Source organism: Mytilus trossulus, chromosome 2 (genome assembly GCF_036588685.1).
Source record: "Mytilus trossulus isolate FHL-02 chromosome 2, PNRI_Mtr1.1.1.hap1, whole genome shotgun sequence".
Taxonomy (NCBI): domain Eukaryota; kingdom Metazoa; phylum Mollusca; class Bivalvia; order Mytilida; family Mytilidae; genus Mytilus; species Mytilus trossulus.
Genome location: NC_086374.1, coordinates 52,748,464 through 52,769,309, shown reverse-complemented (window position 1 = coordinate 52,769,309; position 20,846 = coordinate 52,748,464). Strand labels below are relative to the sequence as shown.

Here is a 20,846-nt window from a genome sequence, read left to right as displayed (position 1 = left end):
ATTATACGCGCCTTTATCACCGTCATTTGTGCGTTTAGGGGCGTCGTCACTTCCCTTCCAATGTTGAGCGAGTGGTTGGAAAACTATAATTCTATATTGTAAGAATTTTTCGGCAGATTGAATTCTCAAAATTGTCAATCAACACTGCTGTCATTAGAGAATTGTCAGTAAGTACCTACAGAGCAACCATTATTTCTAGTTTATCCTGCACAAAGACGATCACTAAGACGCTTGATGAACGTAAATAGTGCAGGGATACAGGCGACCCCCTCTTTCTGATAAATGACGTCATAAAGGCGTGCATAATTGACGAGTTTTTGCCGGTGACGGATGAACTCGAAAGTGGTCTATTCTAGCAAATGAAATACAGTGAACTGTTGTTTTTTTATATTTTGCATGTTCCATCTGTAATTTATTTTTTCAAGCAGGTAGTAGAATACGAAGTTGATATTTTTAAAATCAATTATTTATGTCTGTGTAATACTTTACTGTTTACAGATGAAACGTAAGGGTCCCATACACAAAAGATCTCGTCAAATGACTAATAAAATGATCTCTTAGATATCCAATTAAATTGAGAATGGAAATGGGGAATGTGTCAGAGAGACAACAACCCGACCAAATAAAAATACAACAGCAGAAGGTCACCAACAGGTCTTCAATGTAGCGAGAAAATCCCGCACCCAGAGGCGTCCTTCAGCTGGCCCCTAAACAAATATATACTCGTTTAGTGATCATGAACGCCATACTAATTTCCAAAATGTACACAAGAAACTAAAATTAAAATAATACAAGACTAACAAAGGCCAGCGGCTCCTGACTTGGGACAGGCGCAAAAATGCGGCGGGGTTAAATATGTTTGTGAGATCTCAACCCTCCCCCTATACCTTTAGCCGATGTAGAAAAGTAAACTTATTTCATCAGAAAGTTACCTATCTTCATTTATTAAACGCCCTTTGTGTTTCAATTTTGAACTCTTGTATAATAAAATTAATGATACCAATTTTCTTGCACCAGATGCGCATTTCGACAATACATGTCTCTTCAGTGATGCTCGTTGCCAAAATATTTGAAATCCAAAGCTTATATAAAAGATGAAGAGCTGTATAACATTTGCAGATTAATTCAAAATTCGTGAAGTCGTAATTTCTATTACATTATATACATCTATTGTCAGTTAGATTCCTGGTGTTGTAAACATATATTATTCAATTGTCCACTATATGTAATATTTCGGCGGGTCTGGAGCATTACTATGAACTATAGGAGGCAACCAACTCTTGATATCAATGTTAAAACTGTTAAAAAAATACGGCATACGTTGCAACAGTAAATAATAATGCAATTATCTAGCAGACTGCCGATTAACCGTTATATTTCGAACATAGGTTAACGAAATGTTTTTTTTTCTGCTTATTGTTGAGGACCTTACGGTTGGTTATAAATATTTAATTTTTGTTTTTTTAACTTAGGTGGATACATATAACTGTGCCATTGACAATCATACCACATTATCTTTACATTGTATATTAAAACAATCAAGTTCTTAGAGAGCTTAAATCAATCAATAAACGCAAAACTAGAACCGTTTTACACTACAGATCCCGATAAACGTTAACATACACGGAGTTGAGTTTTAAGAATTTGAATGTTTCGATACATAAAGATGTTTGATTGAAACAAGTGTGTATTCAATCAATTAAAAAGATACAAGAATTGCATTGGCAAATAGCTCCATACTTTTAATTGTTCTTTAACCAACAATCGCACTCGTTTCGCTGTTATACCTGCAAAAGAAATATTATAGTGAAATACTTGTACTTGATAATACAGCGACATTGTGAACAAAAATATTAAAATGTTGAGCTGAAACATGAGAATATTTTTTGTCATATTTTATAGCATTTTAACGTTATTATTCAGCATGAACATGCCTATCTATTCTCTTTTATAACACTACTTTAAGGAATCATTGTATGTGTTTTAGTGATATTTTAACGACAAAACGACACAAACTTTTTATTGTTAAATTATCCAGTGATATAATTGCATCCATTTTAAATGGAAATAAAGGAATGACACATATTTCATAAATGGGTCAAGATGCGTATTAGTTTCTCCATAGGCGGTAATGGTAACGTTTTCTTCTGTTGTTCAGTCCATATCGTTAACTGGGATATGTGTGATGGCTCGTTTCGAAGCTGAGACATTTTGACATATGTGGTTAAATTTTCGGTGTACAAAGTGAGATTGCTTTTCCCGTAAATTAGCAAACCCCGAGTATCCTATTGTGATGCGACTTCTCATTGCAAAACATCCAATTTTTAACACAATAAGTTCTTGGAAAATTTAATACGTTGAACACATTTAATAGCTCCATAGATTTTACACATCTATTCTGTTTTCCCCTACTTTCCAAATTAACACAAATGGTTAAGCTCAGTCACTTGTTTATCATAGAAAAGTGTCACATGTCACTACACAGAGATTTTTTGTTTACTTTTGAGTTCCTTATTTCAAGGCGAATTAGGGATATTGTCCCATATAAATATCACAATTTGAACAGGGTTCCTCTTCAATTTGCAAAAGCTAGCCATTGCGCTTACATGATGCATCATGCAGTATCATATAGTTATAATTATAATACTTGATTAACTTCGTTTTACAATTTTGATCTGATTTCATGTTTGTTCTATCATATATGCATTAGACACATAACAGTAATGACTTTATATACTGACTCTTTTTCACAGATGAATCTGTATAGTCCGGCACAGGTAACGTCGTTCCATTTCAATTTCCATGGAGCATACATATGTAAGCAGTTTTCGTTTCTGCCGATGTTGTCTGGTACATTAGGATACCAGTCAGTAAAATTGAACACCTGGTCTGTTTGAGCCCACATCCATCTTCCTTCTACGACATCATCTCTACCTCCTAACCAATAGCTTATACCTACATTTGTATATCATAAACGATAAACTACTAGGAATAATTACATATAAAGACTTTCAAAGAAAAAAATTGAACATATTGAATTAGTAAAGTCAAATAAATTGATTAATACACAAGTTTTATGAATGACTTCATGTTATATATTCAATGCTAGAACTGGTTTTGCATTTACTAAGTATGACCTGTCATAAAACGGGAATACCCTTGAAAGATTTGAAAATGTGGGTTTTAACGAAGATACAATGCATGATGATAAGATACTGTGAGATTGTTTTAACGTGATTGTAGGTTATGTCATACGGATTTTTAAATTAAGTATCAAAATCATCGTCATCCCGTTTAGACATCTTTATCGTAGGTCAAAACCGAAAGTGAGACCTAGACCGAACCTAAAACAAAGGGTAGTCGAGTGGATTGAAATCTTTAAAAAGTCAAAATCTAAGTTGCTTTTAAGTTTTATTAAAAGTAACCCGTATTTTCATTTACATATTTATGAAGCTGGCAATGAATAAATCTTTATTCTTGTTAGCTAAAGGTACATGGACAAACAATTTACAAAAAGGAGACAACAAGTGTAGGCTGACTGTAAATTATCTAAACAAGCTCATTGATTGATGGCTTTATTATTATTTCAAATATTTTGATAGATGTCACTCAGCTTTAGTCTAATTACCTCGCTTAAAGGTATGTTTTTTTTTCAAAACCATGTCATTCATTTTTTCAACCCGCACCAGAAATATAAAACATTGAAGACCCTATGGTTACCTTTAATTTCAAAAGCGGTTTTAAAGCGACCCATATCACTCCATATGATGGCTACATTTATGGTTAATGCAAACTTTTCAACCTGTTCCACACTAGTACAAATAATCATGACGACTTGAAAGGTTATTTTCTTTTCTGTGACAACGTAGGAAGGCGTCGCAGAAAAAAAATCACATTGTCTAGTTTGGGGCTTCGGACATCCGTTTGTTTTCAAAATGTATCCTTCAAGTTGTTCCACATACGATTGTGTTTGTTTATTTTTTGTTTGGTCTAGGCATATCTGTCTGTATATTAAAAATGAAACCACATCACCTAAATTGTATATGATTGTCCCACAAAATGTTGAACATATGTATATTTCATTTTTTTTAGCTTCTCTCGTGGGATATCGGTAAATATTTAGAGACTATGTTGCGTCTAAACTTGAATTGTAAATAGTTGCCAGGTACCAGGCTTATAATTTAATACGCCAGACGCGCGTTTCGTCTACATTAGACTCATCAGTGATGTTGATCAAAGTAGTAAGAAAGTCAAACAAGTACAAAGTTGAAGAGCATTGAGGACCCAAAATTCCTAAAAGTTGTGTCAATTGCGGCTAAGGTAATCTGTGCCTGGGCTAAGAATATCCGTTAACACTTAATACTGAGTGAACTTGTTAAACAAGTACTTTTTAAGAAACAGAGAAAGAAGACAATTTGGAACAGCAACAGTCTATATATGAATAAAAACTCAGATCAGAATAGCATGGATGATATGTTAGTTACTAGTGCGTCGTTATAGTTTTGAAAATAGTAACAGAAATTAAGCTTTCAATAATTACGTTCGATTTAGCGAATGAAAGGGAAAGTAGACCCTCACGTGGTTAACTCGCGCATGTCAATATCGAACTGACCAAATATATGTTTTATCACGACCAGTCCACTGATACTTACATCATCAGCGAGTACACATCAACGGATAATGCTCAAATTCCCGATAATTCAAAATATTGTTTGAGATTCAATAATACATAGTAGCAGTATGAATATTCATTTAATGTTCGTTTCAAAGATAGGAAGACAAGTGATGAAAAGTTCTGTTTAAGAATATGTGTACCTACCTGGTCCTTCCGTTCTACACATGTTAACTAAAAAAGTCGACTGTTCTTTGGATTGAACTTCAGCAAGACGGGCGTTGTGGGCACGACAACTGAACTAAATAAACAAGGATATATGATGTATCTAATTGTTACGCATATTTAATCACAAAGGTGTATCAAATATGATAATTATGAAATTATTAAAAACATTGTAAGATGATTATCATCGATTAAAAACTTGGAAGACTGATAATATTTAAAAGAAACCAAACGACAATAACATATCTTGAAATCTACAAGTCACTGTTTATCCGCCATCAATTTACCGTTTCAGTATAAAATGCATAATGGAAAATCAAACGTTACCATATTTTGAATTTTATCAAAATATTCACATAAAGGAACATTTGAATAATAAAATAACATGAATTTCATTTTGGAGTTTTAGTTATGAAATTATTATCATTCATTTGGTTCAGAAAACGGAAAAAATGAAACACGACCAAAAAATGCAAAAAACATTGAAAACAGTACACGGAACAAGACATAAAACGTCCTTTCAATTGTAAAATGTTTTCGACAATTGGTTAGAAACCCTTGTTAATTGAAAATCTAGCAACATTAATTTAAAATCATGGATTTAAAAGTCGAATAAGCATTTCATTTCTCATATCCACGGAGTTCATTAGGCCCTGAATTTTATGTCATGGTTCTTTAACTTTCATTTGTTTTGCATATTTACATTTTTTTCCTTTATGATTTAAACATTTACATATAACTTATAAGTTATTTTCCAATTACCTCAGCGTTCAACCAAGTAAAAAGTTCATGGCTGAAGAAATAGCAAGATGAACCAAAGTGATGCCATCCTAATGGGCATTCAGTGCTTCCTTTGTCTGAAAGTATATGTTCAAATTAATGCCTCATAGCTCTACAGTAAACATTATTAAGTACAACTTAGGAAATATTATAGAAGGTAACGAATAACCAGTTATTTGTATTTGTTGAGGGTTTTATATAAATGTAATCAAAATAAATTGTGTTTTGTTTAGAATGAAGCTTGTCCCTTAATTAAGCATTTGAATGCTTTTATTTAAGAAATAATTGATGCCAGCTATACTTTATTGTAGTTTTAACATGGGTAGGCATTATATTCGTGATTATTTTTGCCAGAGCGATAGCGAGGGCTAAAATAACACGAATATAATGCCTACCCATGTTAAAACTACAATAAAGTATAGCTGGCATCAATTATTTCGATTCTGATTAGGACAATTACGGTAATATCTATGTTCGCTGTGTATAAAGTGTACGGTATTTGTGTAGGCTCTTCCATCAACCTTCCTGTCGATTTTTATCCAACTAGTTCATACCAGTTTAATTTGGCAAAGTTGTATACATTTCTAAAATTCAAAATTGAAACAGATATTAATAAATTAATTTATTAACTAAAACAATATTTGTGTCACAATATAACAGAAAAGTTATATTTCAACAGTCTTTTCCTTTGAGGTCAATTTCTGACACGCACATTTTCAAGTCAGTCGTCAATGGCGGTGGACGCACAAGGAGAATCGGGTAGGTCTTTGTTTACTAAATTAATCGTAAATATTCCGCCGGTTAATATTGTAGCATTGGTAAATATGTTCATATCTGATGGAGGATTTCTTGATAAAGTTGTGCTGACATTCGAGACTTGGCAGGAGGGGCCCTTTGACAGAAATCCATTTATACTTGCGGTGGCTACACCTTTTAAAATTGATCAAAGGGCACGCCTTTGTGCATCTGACGATTTCAAATGCTGTATTTATACACGAGATTAAAATTAATACTGGGTGACAATCTTGTTGCGTTTATAAAATGGATTGGAAACCTTGGTGGTATATTGGTAATTACGCCTATTTGTTTTATAGGAGAATGGGGTTCGATTCCCTGCTAGGGTCAATCCATTTTATCAGAAATATGAAACAATTTTGTCATTTCAGTACAACAGTAATAGTAACCTATTCTTTATTTTATATTTTATCGTCGGAACATATGTTTCAATGAAATTAATATACAATGACATGCCTTTTTAACAGGAGAGATGAAACGTGTTTTTAGTGGGAGGGGTTTTGAAGTTAGAACAGCCAACATGGACGTTGCTGTATCTAGGTCAACTATTTTCAATTAAGAATTGTAACACATTGTTGTCATTGTTAAAGTATTAGTAACAAAATGTGTATCATTTTAGTGTTTGAAAGTGTTTTAATTTAAGGAAATACATTAAATGCATAACATTTTGACGAAATTCATTTTTCTGCCGTAGTCAATATACGCATGTGCAAACTAATTTTATTGGATAATAAAGTATGGTTTCTTTACAAAGCTAAAGAAGCACGTTATATTAGAATACCACATTAACTTATATATCTTAAGATATACTTACACACTTGCGAATGCTCTTTTTTATTTGTTTATGTGCAATATAACAAATTAAGAAGAAAACTGCATAAATTGTTCGAACTTGTGTCTAAGCATTTTTGTGTTATAAAATCAATTTAAACATTGATTTTTTGGCTCACTGTTATATTTGTTGTACAGATATAATATATTTTAACATTGAGGTGTGTGGCCTCGAACATTTCTTTAACCTATTTTCCCAACTTTCGCTTTACAAAGCAACCAGTAATTAAAGATAGTTATATACTTAAAAATGCAGGGTTTTCTTACCGGTTTCATAAATTATAACATAGTGTTCAACTGTTTTTTTAAACATCAAACAGTTTCAAGTATCCCTGAATCGCGATTTGCAAGACATGAACAGGTCACTTCTCTCCGCCATGCGTTTATAGAAATTGCATTAATTAATCTTAAGGATGTTTTTCGATGAGCTTTTCCTTACGATACAGGGTTAAATATTCTGCCCCAAAACACCCACTTACCTACTCATATAAGGCTACAAAAGCTCATCAATTGTCATTAAACAAAATTTTAGCAGATTCTAGATTTTGATTCATTCGATTTGAGACCTAAATAGTACCAGTGCAAATATAAGGTAGCAGTCAGAGTCAGTCTTTGCCCACCATTTTTTAAAATTCAAATATTTCTAAAAGGAGCTCCATAACCTATTAATATTTTTAGTTTATTCTGTTCCTTAACTAATGCTATTTCGACTTGTAGTATCAATTCATAGTTTTTGATTAGTATAAGTACAACCTTAAACCCTTAATTTTCAGTGCAATTTCTTTTCATTTTGTTATTGCATCCTAGGTATCTGCTTCCTATTTTCAGATATCAATATTCATATTCCACTTCTTTTGAAAGACTCATATTTCATGAACTGGTTATAGAGTATACGTTTTGTGATTTGAAATTTTGTTCAAAATTACCATTCATCTTAGCTTTAAGATTTGTATCAGACTAACTAGTTTTACAACTATTCACTCCCAAAAGGGTTATATTTCAATAAGAAAGAGTAATCGAATTAAAAAGATCATAAAAACAAAATAGAATTACTATTAAAATTAAGAATGGAAATGGAAATGTGGAATGTGTCAAGGAGAGATAAAAAACCGACCAAAGAGTAGAAAATAGTAAAAGGCCACTAATGGGTCTTCAACACAGGGAGATAATCCAACTCTTCATAAAATGAAAGTGTCCTTGTTCAGTGAACATAAATATCACACCAAATTCCAAAACATATGAATTAACTAGAATACAAAAGAATAACAAGACTAACAAAGGCCAAACAAAAATTAACAAACTTACCAGGAAAAGTCAGCAAAAACAGCAGATTCAATACTGAAATCGGGTTCAGAAACGTGGTTCCCATAATATTATAAATTCTTATCTGTACTACCGTTACTTTCAAAATGATTCAAATTCCTTATCAAAATTTTAATCTTTAACTGGTATTGACCATTTGGATAACCAGTAAACGATAGTCTGTACGTCCAGCGTGTAAATTAGTGTCATATTTAATTACTTAAACAAGGGGCCTCGGTGGCCAAGTGGTTTTATAGTTACTACTTTAATCACTAGCCAGTCTTCACTGAGTTTGTGAGTACGAACCCGTGCTTGCGGATGCACTCGACTCCAATCTTAATTAACAGGGATTGTAAGTTTTCCAATCGAAGGTCGGTCGTTTCCTCTGGTCACTCCGGCTCCCTCCACAAATAAAATGGCCGCCACGAAATAGCCAAAAAGTGGTGCTTAAAAGTGGCGTTAATTAAAAAAAATAAAAAAATCAGTTACTCGTTCACACACATTTGACACTGAGTATTTTAGTTCGAACACGTTCTTGCAGATGCACTCGACTTCAATTTTAATTAACTGGGATTGTCAGTTTTACTCCAGTCACTCCGGCTTCCTCCGCACAAAAAAGGCCGCCATGAAATAGCCCAAAAGCGGTGCTCAAAATGGACTTTAATCAAAATCAAATCAATAACTGGTTCACACACATATGAATATGACATTTTTTTTAAAGGGATTGAGAACCTTAATTCCTAGAATAGAAATCTCATATTTTCAAAATGACCAATGCTTAACATTGCTATGCCCGTGCTCAATGTAGCAGCAGTGTATTGTGTTTCTGGTTGTAGTACGTACGATACAATAGACGTCTGTTGCTAGTATACATGATAATATCATAAAACAGGAATAATATAATATAAGAATAGTTCACTACTTTACACCATGTAGATTGTGTTGTACTTTTCGGATTTTTTTCCTTATTAATAGGAGAGACTTATTGAAAAACGAATTTCGTGACTTAAGTTAATCTGTTTAAATATATAAAAAAATAAGAAAATATATGATTGGTTTGAGTGTCAATGGGACAATTATATATCTTACAGAGATAAAAGGTTTTAACAACTGAAGGTTAACATACGAACTAAAAAAGTTGGCCTTTTTGTAGCGATTAAGATAATAGCACATCGTTGGCTGCTGGTCCCCGTTTTTTTTAACATTTTACCTATTGCTTCTATTTGTTTTTATCCACACATCGTTGTTAATATAAAGAACTTTTATACGACTGACATACAAGTGAGGGGTTTATCTATCTATAAAACCAGGTTTTAATCCACCATTTTCTACATACGAAAATGTCTATACCAAATCAGGAATATGACAGATGTTATCCATTGGTTTGATGTGTTTGTGTTATGATTGTGTCATTTGAGTAGGGACAGTCCGTTTTGAATTTTACTCGGAGTTCAATATTTGTGTGATTTTAATTTTAACAGATATCGTTAAGATTCAAAAGAGGAAATCAACGGCCTGCATGATTTATTTTCTTAGCATATAATTCAGAAACTTGAAAATTGAACAAAACTCTCATATAGCATGACTTTGGATCCATGTTTTTTATGTTTCCATTTTAGAAAACGATACGAATCATTAATGCACAATTGACGCAAAAAGACAATGCATATTGATAATAAAAACTAAACAGAGGCGAAAACATAAGTAACCATTTGCTGATCCGATGAAATATAGTCATAATGGATTGAAAAAAATATATAATTCAAAGCATCTGATCATACGTGTTAAAATAGATAATAGTAAGGTTTACCTATGTTCCAAACTTTCGAATCAAATTTAAATACTGTAAAGCAACTTCTTTTTGCAAACAAATTATGTGTTCGAATTTGACGGTTAGAAAAACAACGACATAAAAATCTTCCCAAATATGTTAAACGTCGATCTTCTGTAAAGGATATAAGCCGATAACTGTTACAGTCCATTCCGTAAAATATTGTTCAATATTTTACAGAATGGAATGTTAGAAGCTTATATATATCTTAAGTTTTATTTTCATGAAGTGTAAGAATTGTTTTTAGAATACACTATCTAGCCTACATGTTGGCCCCTTTAAACAGTAGCTTACATTTAACTTAAAAATAGACAAAAAGAAAGAATATATGAAGGTAAACAATATACATTGCGACATGAAGATTAAGACACAAGGTATGCGTATTATGAGATCTGTGCGCGTGTTTTTTTTTATATTTCAAATATATAATAAATATGCACAAATGAAGAGATAACAAGTTGCAATCACTTTGAAATCTTTTGCTGTTTCTCGTATTTTTTGAGAGACTGTTATTGCTTACCAAAATGGTCCTGCCTCAATATACCCCCTTTGTTCTTGTGTTATTGTATCTCCATTTCTTATTGCAAACAAAACCCCTCTTTCTTATTTTGTTTTAACATAACATGATCACTACGAACAAAGTGCGACTCGAAAACACGACTGATTTGTTTCACAGATAACATTCGATAGGGCTTCCATTATTATGCTTCCCATATTCTTCGTCTTTCATAACCGAAATGATACATTATATTCATATTCAAGCAATTATATCACACGTAAAAACAACGCCAATACCGGAATATTATGTAAACTATGGGAGTTCCCTAGTTCACGAAGCAAGTTCCGGATATGCATTTTGCTAAATGAAATTAGAACACGGCGAAAATAAATCGCCATGAAGTCAAATAGAAACGACTTAACGCGAAATAAAATATCTGCGAAAATAAGTTGGGTCACCGTAAACATATTAAAAAGATAAGCACTTGATATAACCTCAAGAACTCCAAACCATCCAATACCGCTTGCCAAGAAACCTATTGCAAACATTATTTTCACCATATGGAGTAGAAGTATTTGAAAAAGCACGACGGCTACCACATTTAGAGCGGGATCTTCTCCCACTCCCGGAGCACAAGATTTTGCCTGGATTCGTGTTGCTTAGTCTTTGGTTTTATATGAAGTGTTTTGTGTACATTTGATTGTATTGAGGTCTTGTGTTTGAATCATGGAGTTGCCAGCTAAATATCGAATTATAACTTTGAATGTCAGTCATTATCTTCCGCCTATCTTTTACAGACCAAACGATTGTTTAGCGTCTTCAAGTATTATACAGTCAAAACATGTCTTTTGTGTGACACAGACCCATTTTCTTAAATTTTTTCTAATCATTCAGCCAAAAACAAAATAAACATTTCTTTTTCAAAGATATCAGAATTACATTAAAATATACAGGGTATATAAAATAAAGGATGATAACACATATTTTCAATTAGATTTTTTAGATATCCAATGTACCTACTCGAACGTTTTATTTATTTTCATAACAGAATAATCAGAAGACAATTGTGAGTCTAATACAGATCGACAAGTTTAATTAACTATTGTTTCAATAAAATCATCTAAAAGCAAGACGACATGTTTTCACAATGATATTTGTTTATCCTATTGTTTCAGAACCATCTCCAGAATACCTACAAAAAAAAGTTAACATTTCAATACATAATCAAGAATTGAATTCGATGTTATTTGTACCTGGTCCTTTTTTCAAAGAAGTATCGATATTGCATAATCAGCTCAGGTTCGTCAGATTGTTGTGTTCGTTTTATAGCCCATATCATAAGTAAAATGATAAAGACATATAACACGTTTCCTTTTTTTTACCATTATATTTTATTGAAATCCGTACATTTGTTAGTGGTTAACATCGAGTACAAGGTGACTCATCCCAGCCTCGTTAACATTAGTAAATACGATATTTATATAATATATGTTTTTGTAAGTATTTTACATACAATTTTCCATGCTCAAAAAAATATATACCATGTCAATAATATCAATAAAGAGGCTTATCATTAAGATTATCAAACATATAATTATCTAATATAAGAAATGCACAGGTTATGAAAAATACACAACTGGTGTTGTTAAGTAATAAAATATAAAATATATAAATACATCTTTACAGACTTCTTACAATCTTAAAAATTTGTTCGTGAATTTGAATTCAAATCAATTCCAACTGACAAGAACTCAAACCGTGACGAGGTCGAATTATTTAATATGATTTATTTAAGAAAAATCAAGCAACAAGCTTACAAAATAAGAACAGAATAGAAATATCAGTGAACTTGTGAACTGACTCTTTTTAAAACCCAAATGTGTTCCTATGTTTGCAAAGGACATTATTTCATTTAGACCTTCTGGAAATTACTCCTTAACACTATATATTACTAGAGATTACTACTGGGTTTTAGCATGTTGCATTTGGCTGTATCTTAAAATTTTGTGATGGTAAATTGAGACTTAAAAAACATTTTTTTCTCCTTAATTAAATCAATGTCCCACATTAGACACAAAGTAGTAATAACATTATTTACTGACTCTTTTTCACAGATGAATCTGTAAAGTCCGGCACAGGTAACGTCGTTCCATTTCAATTTATATGGAGCATACATATGTAAGCAGTTCTCGTTTCTGCCGATGTTGTCTGGTAAATTAGGATACCAGTCAGTATAATTGAATAGCTGGTCTGTTTGAGCCCACATCCACCTTCCTTCTACGACATCATCTCTACCTCCTAACCAATAGCTTATACCTACATTTGTAAATAATAAACGATAAAAAACTATGATGTATTACATATAGAGACTTATGAAGAAGCAAATTAATTAAAATACGTCAATTGATCAGTTTCTGGAATGACTTTATAACTTTTAGAACTAGTTTTACACAGTATCATCTACCATAAATCTAAAATACCATAAAAGATATAAAATGCATTAGTGTTATTATCTCCAAATTTTAATGAAGACTCTTCAGTGACGCTCAGATCAAATTAGTTAAAAACAAGTATAAAGTTAAACAGGATTGAGGAGCCAAAATTACAAAAGGTTGTGTCAAATAGAGCTATGGTAATATATGCCTGGGATGAGAATATCCTTAGTATTTCGAATAATTTTATACATACCAGGTCCTTGAGTTTTACACATGTTTACTAAAAAGGTCGCCTGTTCTTGTGATTGAACTTCAGCGAGACGGGCGTTGTGGGCACGACAACTGAACTAAATATGAAATGATATATTATTTATTTAATTGTTTCGCATATTTTAATACAAAGTTGAACAAATAATGATTACAATAAAATTACTGAAAACATTGATGAAAAAAGTATATTAGAATACTGCCAATGAGATTATTTATAAAAGACCAAACGACAATAGAATATCACGAAATCTACAAGTTACTGTACATTCGGCATTTATTTGCCGTTTCAGAATATATTGCATTATTCGAAAGCACACGTAACCAGATTTTGATTTGAACGGAACATTCATATCAACAAATATTCGACCAATGAAAAAATAGTTATTTTATTTTGGAGTTCTATTAAAGAATAAATAATAAAAAACAAAATGTTTAAAAAAAAGGCACAAGAACCAAACACGACCAAAACATGCAAAAGTAAAACGCCAGTACACGAAACAAAACATAAAAAACTGATAAATGAGCAACACAAACCCAACAAAACGGGTACTGAACCCTGTTAAGATGGTTAACTGAAAAGGGAACCTGAAAACAAATCTTTCAACAAATGTAACGTAGAAGAAAAATTCCATATCAATTTGAAATACAATAATTCTAGGTCTACAACAAGGAACAGACAACATATTACTGCTAACCGAAGAAAGTGATGAAACATTTGAGTTGCAGTTGAGGTTTCTACTTTACAGTTTTGGATATGAACACTCCAAGGCCAGAATGCAGAAAATAGCCAACTGAATAAATATCAGTTCCCTGTGCATATCTTTTGATAAATCATTTAGAAACATTACTGTTCAAAGTAGATAAAAAGAAGCACAAAGTTGTAATACTTTTATTTATTAAAAAGGGCAAACAAAGTATTTTTTATTGTACATCTGTACTGTTGCCTGTGATACTTGCCTCAGTTGAGCGCAAACTTAAATAGACAATGTTATATATTATTAGTTACATAGTGCGCTTGTGACCTTATACGATATATATGGGGTCAGTAAATCCCATATTGAATTTTTTTGACCCCATATGTATCGTATTAGGTCACTAGCACGCTATGTAACGAACTTATCTAACCGACTCTCTTAACATGTGATATTTAGACTAGTGGCAAAATATCCATGTTCTTAGTATTATGAACCAACTTCCATAGGTCTGTTTAAAAACAAATGGTAAGAAATCCTTGTAAATTGTATGAGATAAATATCAAGAATCTAACAGTTGAATAAACATTGAAATACTCATTTCCACGGAGGTCATTAGGCCCTTAACCTCAAGTTATGGTTCATTAATTTAAATAGTACACAAAAACGGCTGTTTTGCGTTGCGACCAACTTATTTATACTACCATTATTCTCTCATATTTTCGACACCAAAATCCACAGTTTACGTAGTCCAAGACTCCAATAACCTTTATTTATCACTATTTTACAGCAAAATAAAATAAATCAGTCCATTTCAATTTACTTTTCATGGTAAAATGTTATAAAACGAAAATTCCGTGAAATGATGTTATTGTCTTGTCATGGCAACGAAACAAGGTGACGTCACAAATAGGTTTCCGTAAACAAAAATATCCAATGTAAATACCGGCGTTTTAAAGCTTTTTGTACGCTTAAGAACGAATAAAATTATATTGGAAGAAAAGATAGAAGTGAAAAATGCGATTAAAAAAAATAATCATTTAATTATATTATATTACTAATATTATCAAAATTAAGTGAAATGGAACAGGCAAAACAGAATCAAGTATACATGTATAGGACTTTTACGGTTAACAAAATTACCGAATTTGTCCTATTATAATCGAAAAAAATCATGGCAGTCGTAGATTCGTTTGCATTTGACCATGGGCTGGGCATTTATTTTCGTATTTTACCCCTCTTATTTCTTAAATATTTTACAAATTTACCTTATGATTTAAACATTTACTTTCTACTGTCAAATGACACAAAGACGAGACAAATCTTTGGGTCAGCAGTTTATTTAAATTAGTAAATTAAATATGTTTCAGCTGTATGATTTACTTGATTAATTTTCGGATATGGACCAGAGACCGTGTCAACGAAGCTGTCCTAGGACTAGGACATGTCTTAGGTTGGTGTAAGGACACGACTTAGTTTTAAGTTAGGTTAACAAAAGTCTACTAAAATAAGATATGTCCTAAATTGTGTCCTAAAGTTAGGATACACAAATAGGTGTCTTAGGATAGTCCTAGAGGTTACAATGTCCTAACACATAATAAAAACAACTAATATGGCATAAACTCAATACAAAAAATAACTAATGCAATACTAAACTATCATACTCTTATTACAATTAAATCAATAAAACAAAATATTTTTCAATATTTGTCAAAGATTAAATTATAGTGCTGCCTTTTTTGAAGCCTAAAAAATACTATCACCATAAGCAACATTTTTTGCGACTAACCAAAACGGTGCAATATTTATTTGAATATGGGGGAAAATTACTTCTTTTTTTAACTAATCCTGATTCGATACATGTAATGAAATTGAGTGTACCTAAGGACAAATCTAGTTTATGTACTAGTAAACTTGCAGCACGAAAACTTTTACTTTGCGTGAATTGTTTTCTATAAAAGAGTCATCCTCCCTCTCTTTATATATAGATACTAAAATACAATAAAAGATATTTCATAGATATCGCTACATATTTCTTTCAATTAAATAAATATGTTAGAAAAGTCAAAGGACCATCGTAGTTACGACTGACCTAAGACAGCTTTGTTTTACATCCTAAGACATGTCTCAGACACGTCCTCAGACCATCCTAAATAATGTCCTAAGGCATATCTTATGACATATCCTAGAATACTTTCATTGACACGGCTCCAGTGTTTTATTAGTTATTTTAAAATTACCTCAGCGTTCAACCAATTAAATAGTTCGTGGCTGAAAAAAAAGCAAGATGAACCAAATTGATGCCATCCTATTGGGCATTCAGTGCTTCCTTTATCTAAAAGTATATAATGAAATCAATGTATCATTACTCTTCAGTAAACATAATTGCACACATTTCGGGTCCTCTTATAGCTGAATATGTAGTATGGGCTTGGCTCATTGTTAAATGCCGTACGATGACCTATAGTTGTTAATTTGTAAAAAAAAAACCCACATCTTATTCATATGTGAGAAAAAGTTGATAATAAATTACCAGATATGTTAATTGATTTAGAGGATATATTTAAAAAAAAATGTAACGTTGATACATTTTGGGTTTTAAGAATCAAGTTTGTTTCTTAATTAAGCATTTAAAAGGTTGTGTGTATTTGGCACAATTTTTTTGGAATTTTGGGTCCTCAATGCTCTTCAGTTTTGTATTTATCTGGCTTTTTAATTATTTTGATCTGAGCGTCACTTATGAGTCTTATGTAGTCTGGCGTATAAAATTGTAATCCTGGTACTTTTGATAACTAATAACTACATGTATTTATATAATTAAAGATATACCTATGCAGCTGCTAATGATCTGTAATTCGTTTATTTGTTGTATGCAATATAAAAAAATAAAAAAATAAAATAAGAAGAAAACTTTATGAATGGTTCTAACTTGGGTCTGAGCATATGTGTGTTATAAAATCAATCTAAAACATGTGTTTATTGTCTAACAATTGATATATGTGTACAATCATATACTTTAAGATTGAGTTGTATGGCTTTGAACATTTCCTTCACTTATGTTTCCAACTGTAGCTATGCAAAGCAAGCTTTGATAAAATACTCAAAAGTAAAGGTTTTGATCTAAAATTGCAATGGTAATGTTCACATATTTTTAAAAACATTATACAGTGGCAAGTTTCTTTGATTTACGTCCTTTCCTCCGCCATGTTCTAATAGAAACCTTTCAGAATCTTAAGGCATTATGGGTAATATTTTCAAAAGCATACACCAAAACGTAGTGAGTGGTTTCAAACGTACTAAACAATAAAAATTCAACTAATGACGTAACGTTATTTTCATTTTGGTGTACGAATAATGAGAATACCTATTATAGTCCTTTAGATTCTGAAAAGGTGCATTTGCAGTAACAAATCTCTATCCATTTTCGGTGCATTTTCTTTTAGCCTTTTTTTATACACACTAGCAATCTTCTCTCTATTTCCAGATATCTATATTCATATTCAACTTGTTTGAAAGATTGATATTTCATGAATTGGTTATAGTCTACATCTTGTTATATTACACTTTTTTTTTTCAAAATTAACATCCATTTAAGATTCAGATTTGTATCATACTCACTAGTTTTACAACAATTTCCTCACCAAAAGGGTTATATTTAAAGAAATAAAATGTAATCGAATTTTACAAAAAATCATAAAAAAATCAGCTAATCACTTTAATAATAAATGGTGAATGTGTCAAGGAGAGAAGACAACCAGACTTAAGATTATGAAACTGTCGATGTTCAACAATGGTTCTTCAACACAGCAAGAAAATCCCTCATACGGAAGCGGGGTTCGACCTCCCATTGAACAAAAGTGTACTTGTTCAATTAAAATGTACGTCACACCAAACCCCAAAACATATGAAAAATTTAAAGAACATACAACTTGAAGACTAACAAAGGCAACTAACAGACAAAAGTGAACAAACATACCAGGAAAAGTCAACAAAAGCAGCAGATTCAGTACTGAAAACGAGTGCAGAAACGTGATTCCCATAATGATATAAGTTCTTATCTGTACTACCGTTAATTCCAAAGTGATTTGAATGCCTTATCAAAATTTTAATCTTTTACTGTTATTGACCGGTAAGCCAACCAGTAAACGAAAGTCTCAGCGTCCAGTGTGTGAAATAGTGTCATCTTTTATTACTTGTACACACACATTTGGTACTCAGACAATCCCTCATACAAACACAATCATTTGACAAGGATAAGATTTTGGCGAAACCTAAGTCCACTATTCCCAATGTGAAATTGAAAAATCGCCTTTAAGAAATAATCCACAATGCCTTTAAACATAAAAATAGTAGCACACGCTATACATTTCCGTTTTGAATTTTCTTCGGAGTTCAGTCTTTGTGAGATTTTACTTTTAAATATAACGTTTTTAAGGGATTGAGACCCAAAATTTCTCAAATAATAATCTCAAATCTTCAAAATGTCCAATAATCAACATTGCTATCCCCATGCACAATGGAGCAGCATTATATTATGTTCCAAGTCGTTAGTACGTTCGAATGGACGCCTGCTTGATGTGTACGTGATGAAATAATGTCTCCAGCAAAGAGCCCAGAAATACGAAATTGAACAACGTTCACAGCATGTAAACTATGTCGTAATTTTTTGGGGTAATTTTGGTTTTATTAGGAAAAAGGGGAGACCCATGGTCAAAAACGAATTTCTTGAATTTAGCCAATCTGTTACATCTTAATATTATAAGAAGATGTATGTTTTGTTAGATTGTCATGAAAATCAGCTGTCTAACAGAGATAAAATGGACGATGATTTAAACAACTGAAGGATACCATAGAAAAAAATAGCTTTTTTGTAGTGATTAAGATAATAACACAACCTTGACTGCTGAACCTTTATTTTTCAAAAGAGTTTAAACTATTGATCACTATTGTGTCTGTTTGTTTTGTTCACGTATCGTTGTCAATATAATGAAATTTTGTAAGACTGTCATAGAAGTGAGGAAATTAGCTAGATCAGGTTAAATCCACCATTTTCTATATCAGAAAATGATAGTACCGATTCAGTAATATGACAGTTGTTGTCTATTCGTTTTGTGTGTTTGAGCTTCATATTTTGCCATTAGATGAGTAACTTTCTGTTTGGAATTTTAGTCGGAGTTCAGTATTTTTGTGATGTTACTTTTAACAGAGACCAGTACAATTCAAAAGGCGAAATCAACGATATGTATAATGCATTATAATATCATTCAGAAACTTAAAAATATAACCAAACTCTTAGAAAGCTTTTTCTATGCATGTCTCAAAGTATTTTTTTTATTCGATTTCACTAACAAATACGAATCATTAGTCCACAATTCAAGCGAAGAAGACAATGCATATTGATAATAAAAAAACTAAACTATTTGCTGATCCTATGGAATATTTCCATAAGGCATTGAAAACTAAATAAATTATTAGAAAGCACGATTTCATACTACACGATTTAAAGATTCCGATTTAATATTGAAGTTAACCTATATTCCAAACTTTTGAATCAATTAGAAAACTGTAAACCGACTTCTTTTCGCAAGCAATTGATTTTTTCGAATTTTACGATTAGAAAAAACACGGACATTAAAATCGTCACGAATATGTGTCACGTCGATCTTCTCTTATATTAATACATCAAAGAAATTAATTGCCGAGAAGTCGAAAAAAAACCTACTAAATGCGAATTAACGTGTCAGCTAAAATAAATTGGTTTCAAGATTAGAACCTGATGGAATCTTACAAATTCCAAACCATCCATCGACAACTATTGCAAACAGTATTTTCGTCATATGGAGTAAAAGTATTTGAAACAGTCACATCACATTTCGAGCGGGATCTTCTTGCCCTTCCGAAGCACCTGAGATCACCCAAAGTTTTTGATGGAGTTTGTGTTGCTCAGTCTTTGGTTTTATATGTAGTGTTTTGTGTGTCAGCCATGGCAGTCAGTTAAATTTCGACTTATGAATTAGAATGTCTGTCTTGTATCTTTTGCCTATCTTTTTACAGACCAGACAACTGTTGTGCTTCATTTGAGTATAAGACCGCCATAACATGTCTTTTGTGTTACACAGACCCATCATCTTAAAACTTTTCTCGTCATTCAGCCAAAAACAAAATAAACACATGTATTCAAAGATATCAGCATTTATGACTTTAAAAATTATATATACATTGTACAGGGGAAAACACGGTTTGATAACACAGTTTTTCAAGAAGATTTAAATATCAAATGTACTGACTCGAAATGACTTGAACGTTTAATTTATTTTGATAACAGAATATTTAGAAGACAATTGTGAATTTAATGCAGATCGCCCCGAAATATATTCAGTACTATAATGCAGTAATTCTTCGAATTTAGAATACAAATTTGATTAACTAAAATCTAAAACTAAAACTACTTGTTTTCACATTGATATTTGTTTATCCTATTATTGCAGATCCATCTCCGGAATACCTACAAAATAAAAGTAACATTTCACCAAAATAGATAATCAAGAATTAAATTCAAAATTGTTTTACCTGC

At 31.8% G+C, this 20,846-nt stretch overlaps 3 protein-coding genes across 3 annotated transcripts in view; all 3 read right to left on the bottom strand.

Moving 5' to 3' along the window:
• Positions 1–1,731: 1,731 nt before the first annotated feature.
• LOC134705233 (perlucin-like) lies at positions 1,732–8,647 on the bottom strand. Its single transcript, XM_063563994.1, has 5 exons — positions 8,549–8,647; positions 5,600–5,694; positions 4,820–4,913; positions 2,742–2,955; positions 1,732–1,787 (listed from the first exon to the last, which is right to left on the bottom strand). Exons 1-5 carry the CDS (start codon positions 8,610–8,612, stop codon positions 1,754–1,756), a joined length of 501 nt encoding a protein of 166 aa, XP_063420064.1. The 5' UTR covers positions 8,613–8,647; the 3' UTR covers positions 1,732–1,753.
• Positions 8,648–11,893: 3,246 nt separating this feature from the next.
• On the bottom strand, positions 11,894–18,345 carry LOC134705232 (perlucin-like). Its single transcript, XM_063563993.1, has 5 exons — positions 18,249–18,345; positions 16,513–16,607; positions 13,564–13,657; positions 12,978–13,191; positions 11,894–12,067 (listed from the first exon to the last, which is right to left on the bottom strand). Exons 1-5 carry the CDS (start codon positions 18,310–18,312, stop codon positions 12,034–12,036), a joined length of 501 nt encoding a protein of 166 aa, XP_063420063.1. The 5' UTR covers positions 18,313–18,345; the 3' UTR covers positions 11,894–12,033.
• A 2,103-nt stretch (positions 18,346–20,448) lies between these two features.
• LOC134705231 (perlucin-like protein) overlaps positions 20,449–20,846 on the bottom strand; it is a 54,548-nt gene continuing 54,150 nt past the window's right edge. Inside the window, exon 5 of the mRNA XM_063563991.1 lies at positions 20,449–20,777. Coding sequence (XP_063420061.1) covers positions 20,744–20,777 — 34 coding nt within the window. The 3' untranslated portion in view covers positions 20,449–20,743. The remainder of the gene's footprint in view (positions 20,778–20,846) is intronic.

Coding starts and splice junctions, on each gene's coding strand:
- LOC134705232 (XM_063563993.1), bottom strand. CDS start 18,312: ATGGGAATCACGTTTCTGCACTCGTTTTCAGTACTGAATCTGCTGCTT. Junction 16,608..18,248: donor GCTTTTGTTGACTTTTCCTG/GTATGTTTGTTC, acceptor ATATACTTTTAG/ATAAAGGAAGCACTGAATGC. Junction 13,658..16,512: donor TTAATTGGTTGAACGCTGAG/GTAATTTTAAAA, acceptor TTTCATATTTAG/TTCAGTTGTCGTGCCCACAA.
- LOC134705233 (XM_063563994.1), bottom strand. CDS start 8,612: ATGGGAACCACGTTTCTGAACCCGATTTCAGTATTGAATCTGCTGTTT. Junction 2,956..4,819: donor GTGTAGAACGGAAGGACCAG/GTAGGTACACAT, acceptor ATACAAATGTAG/GTATAAGCTATTGGTTAGGA. Junction 1,788..2,741: donor AGATTCATCTGTGAAAAAGA/GTCAGTATATAA, acceptor TTTCTTTTGCAG/GTATAACAGCGAAACGAGTG.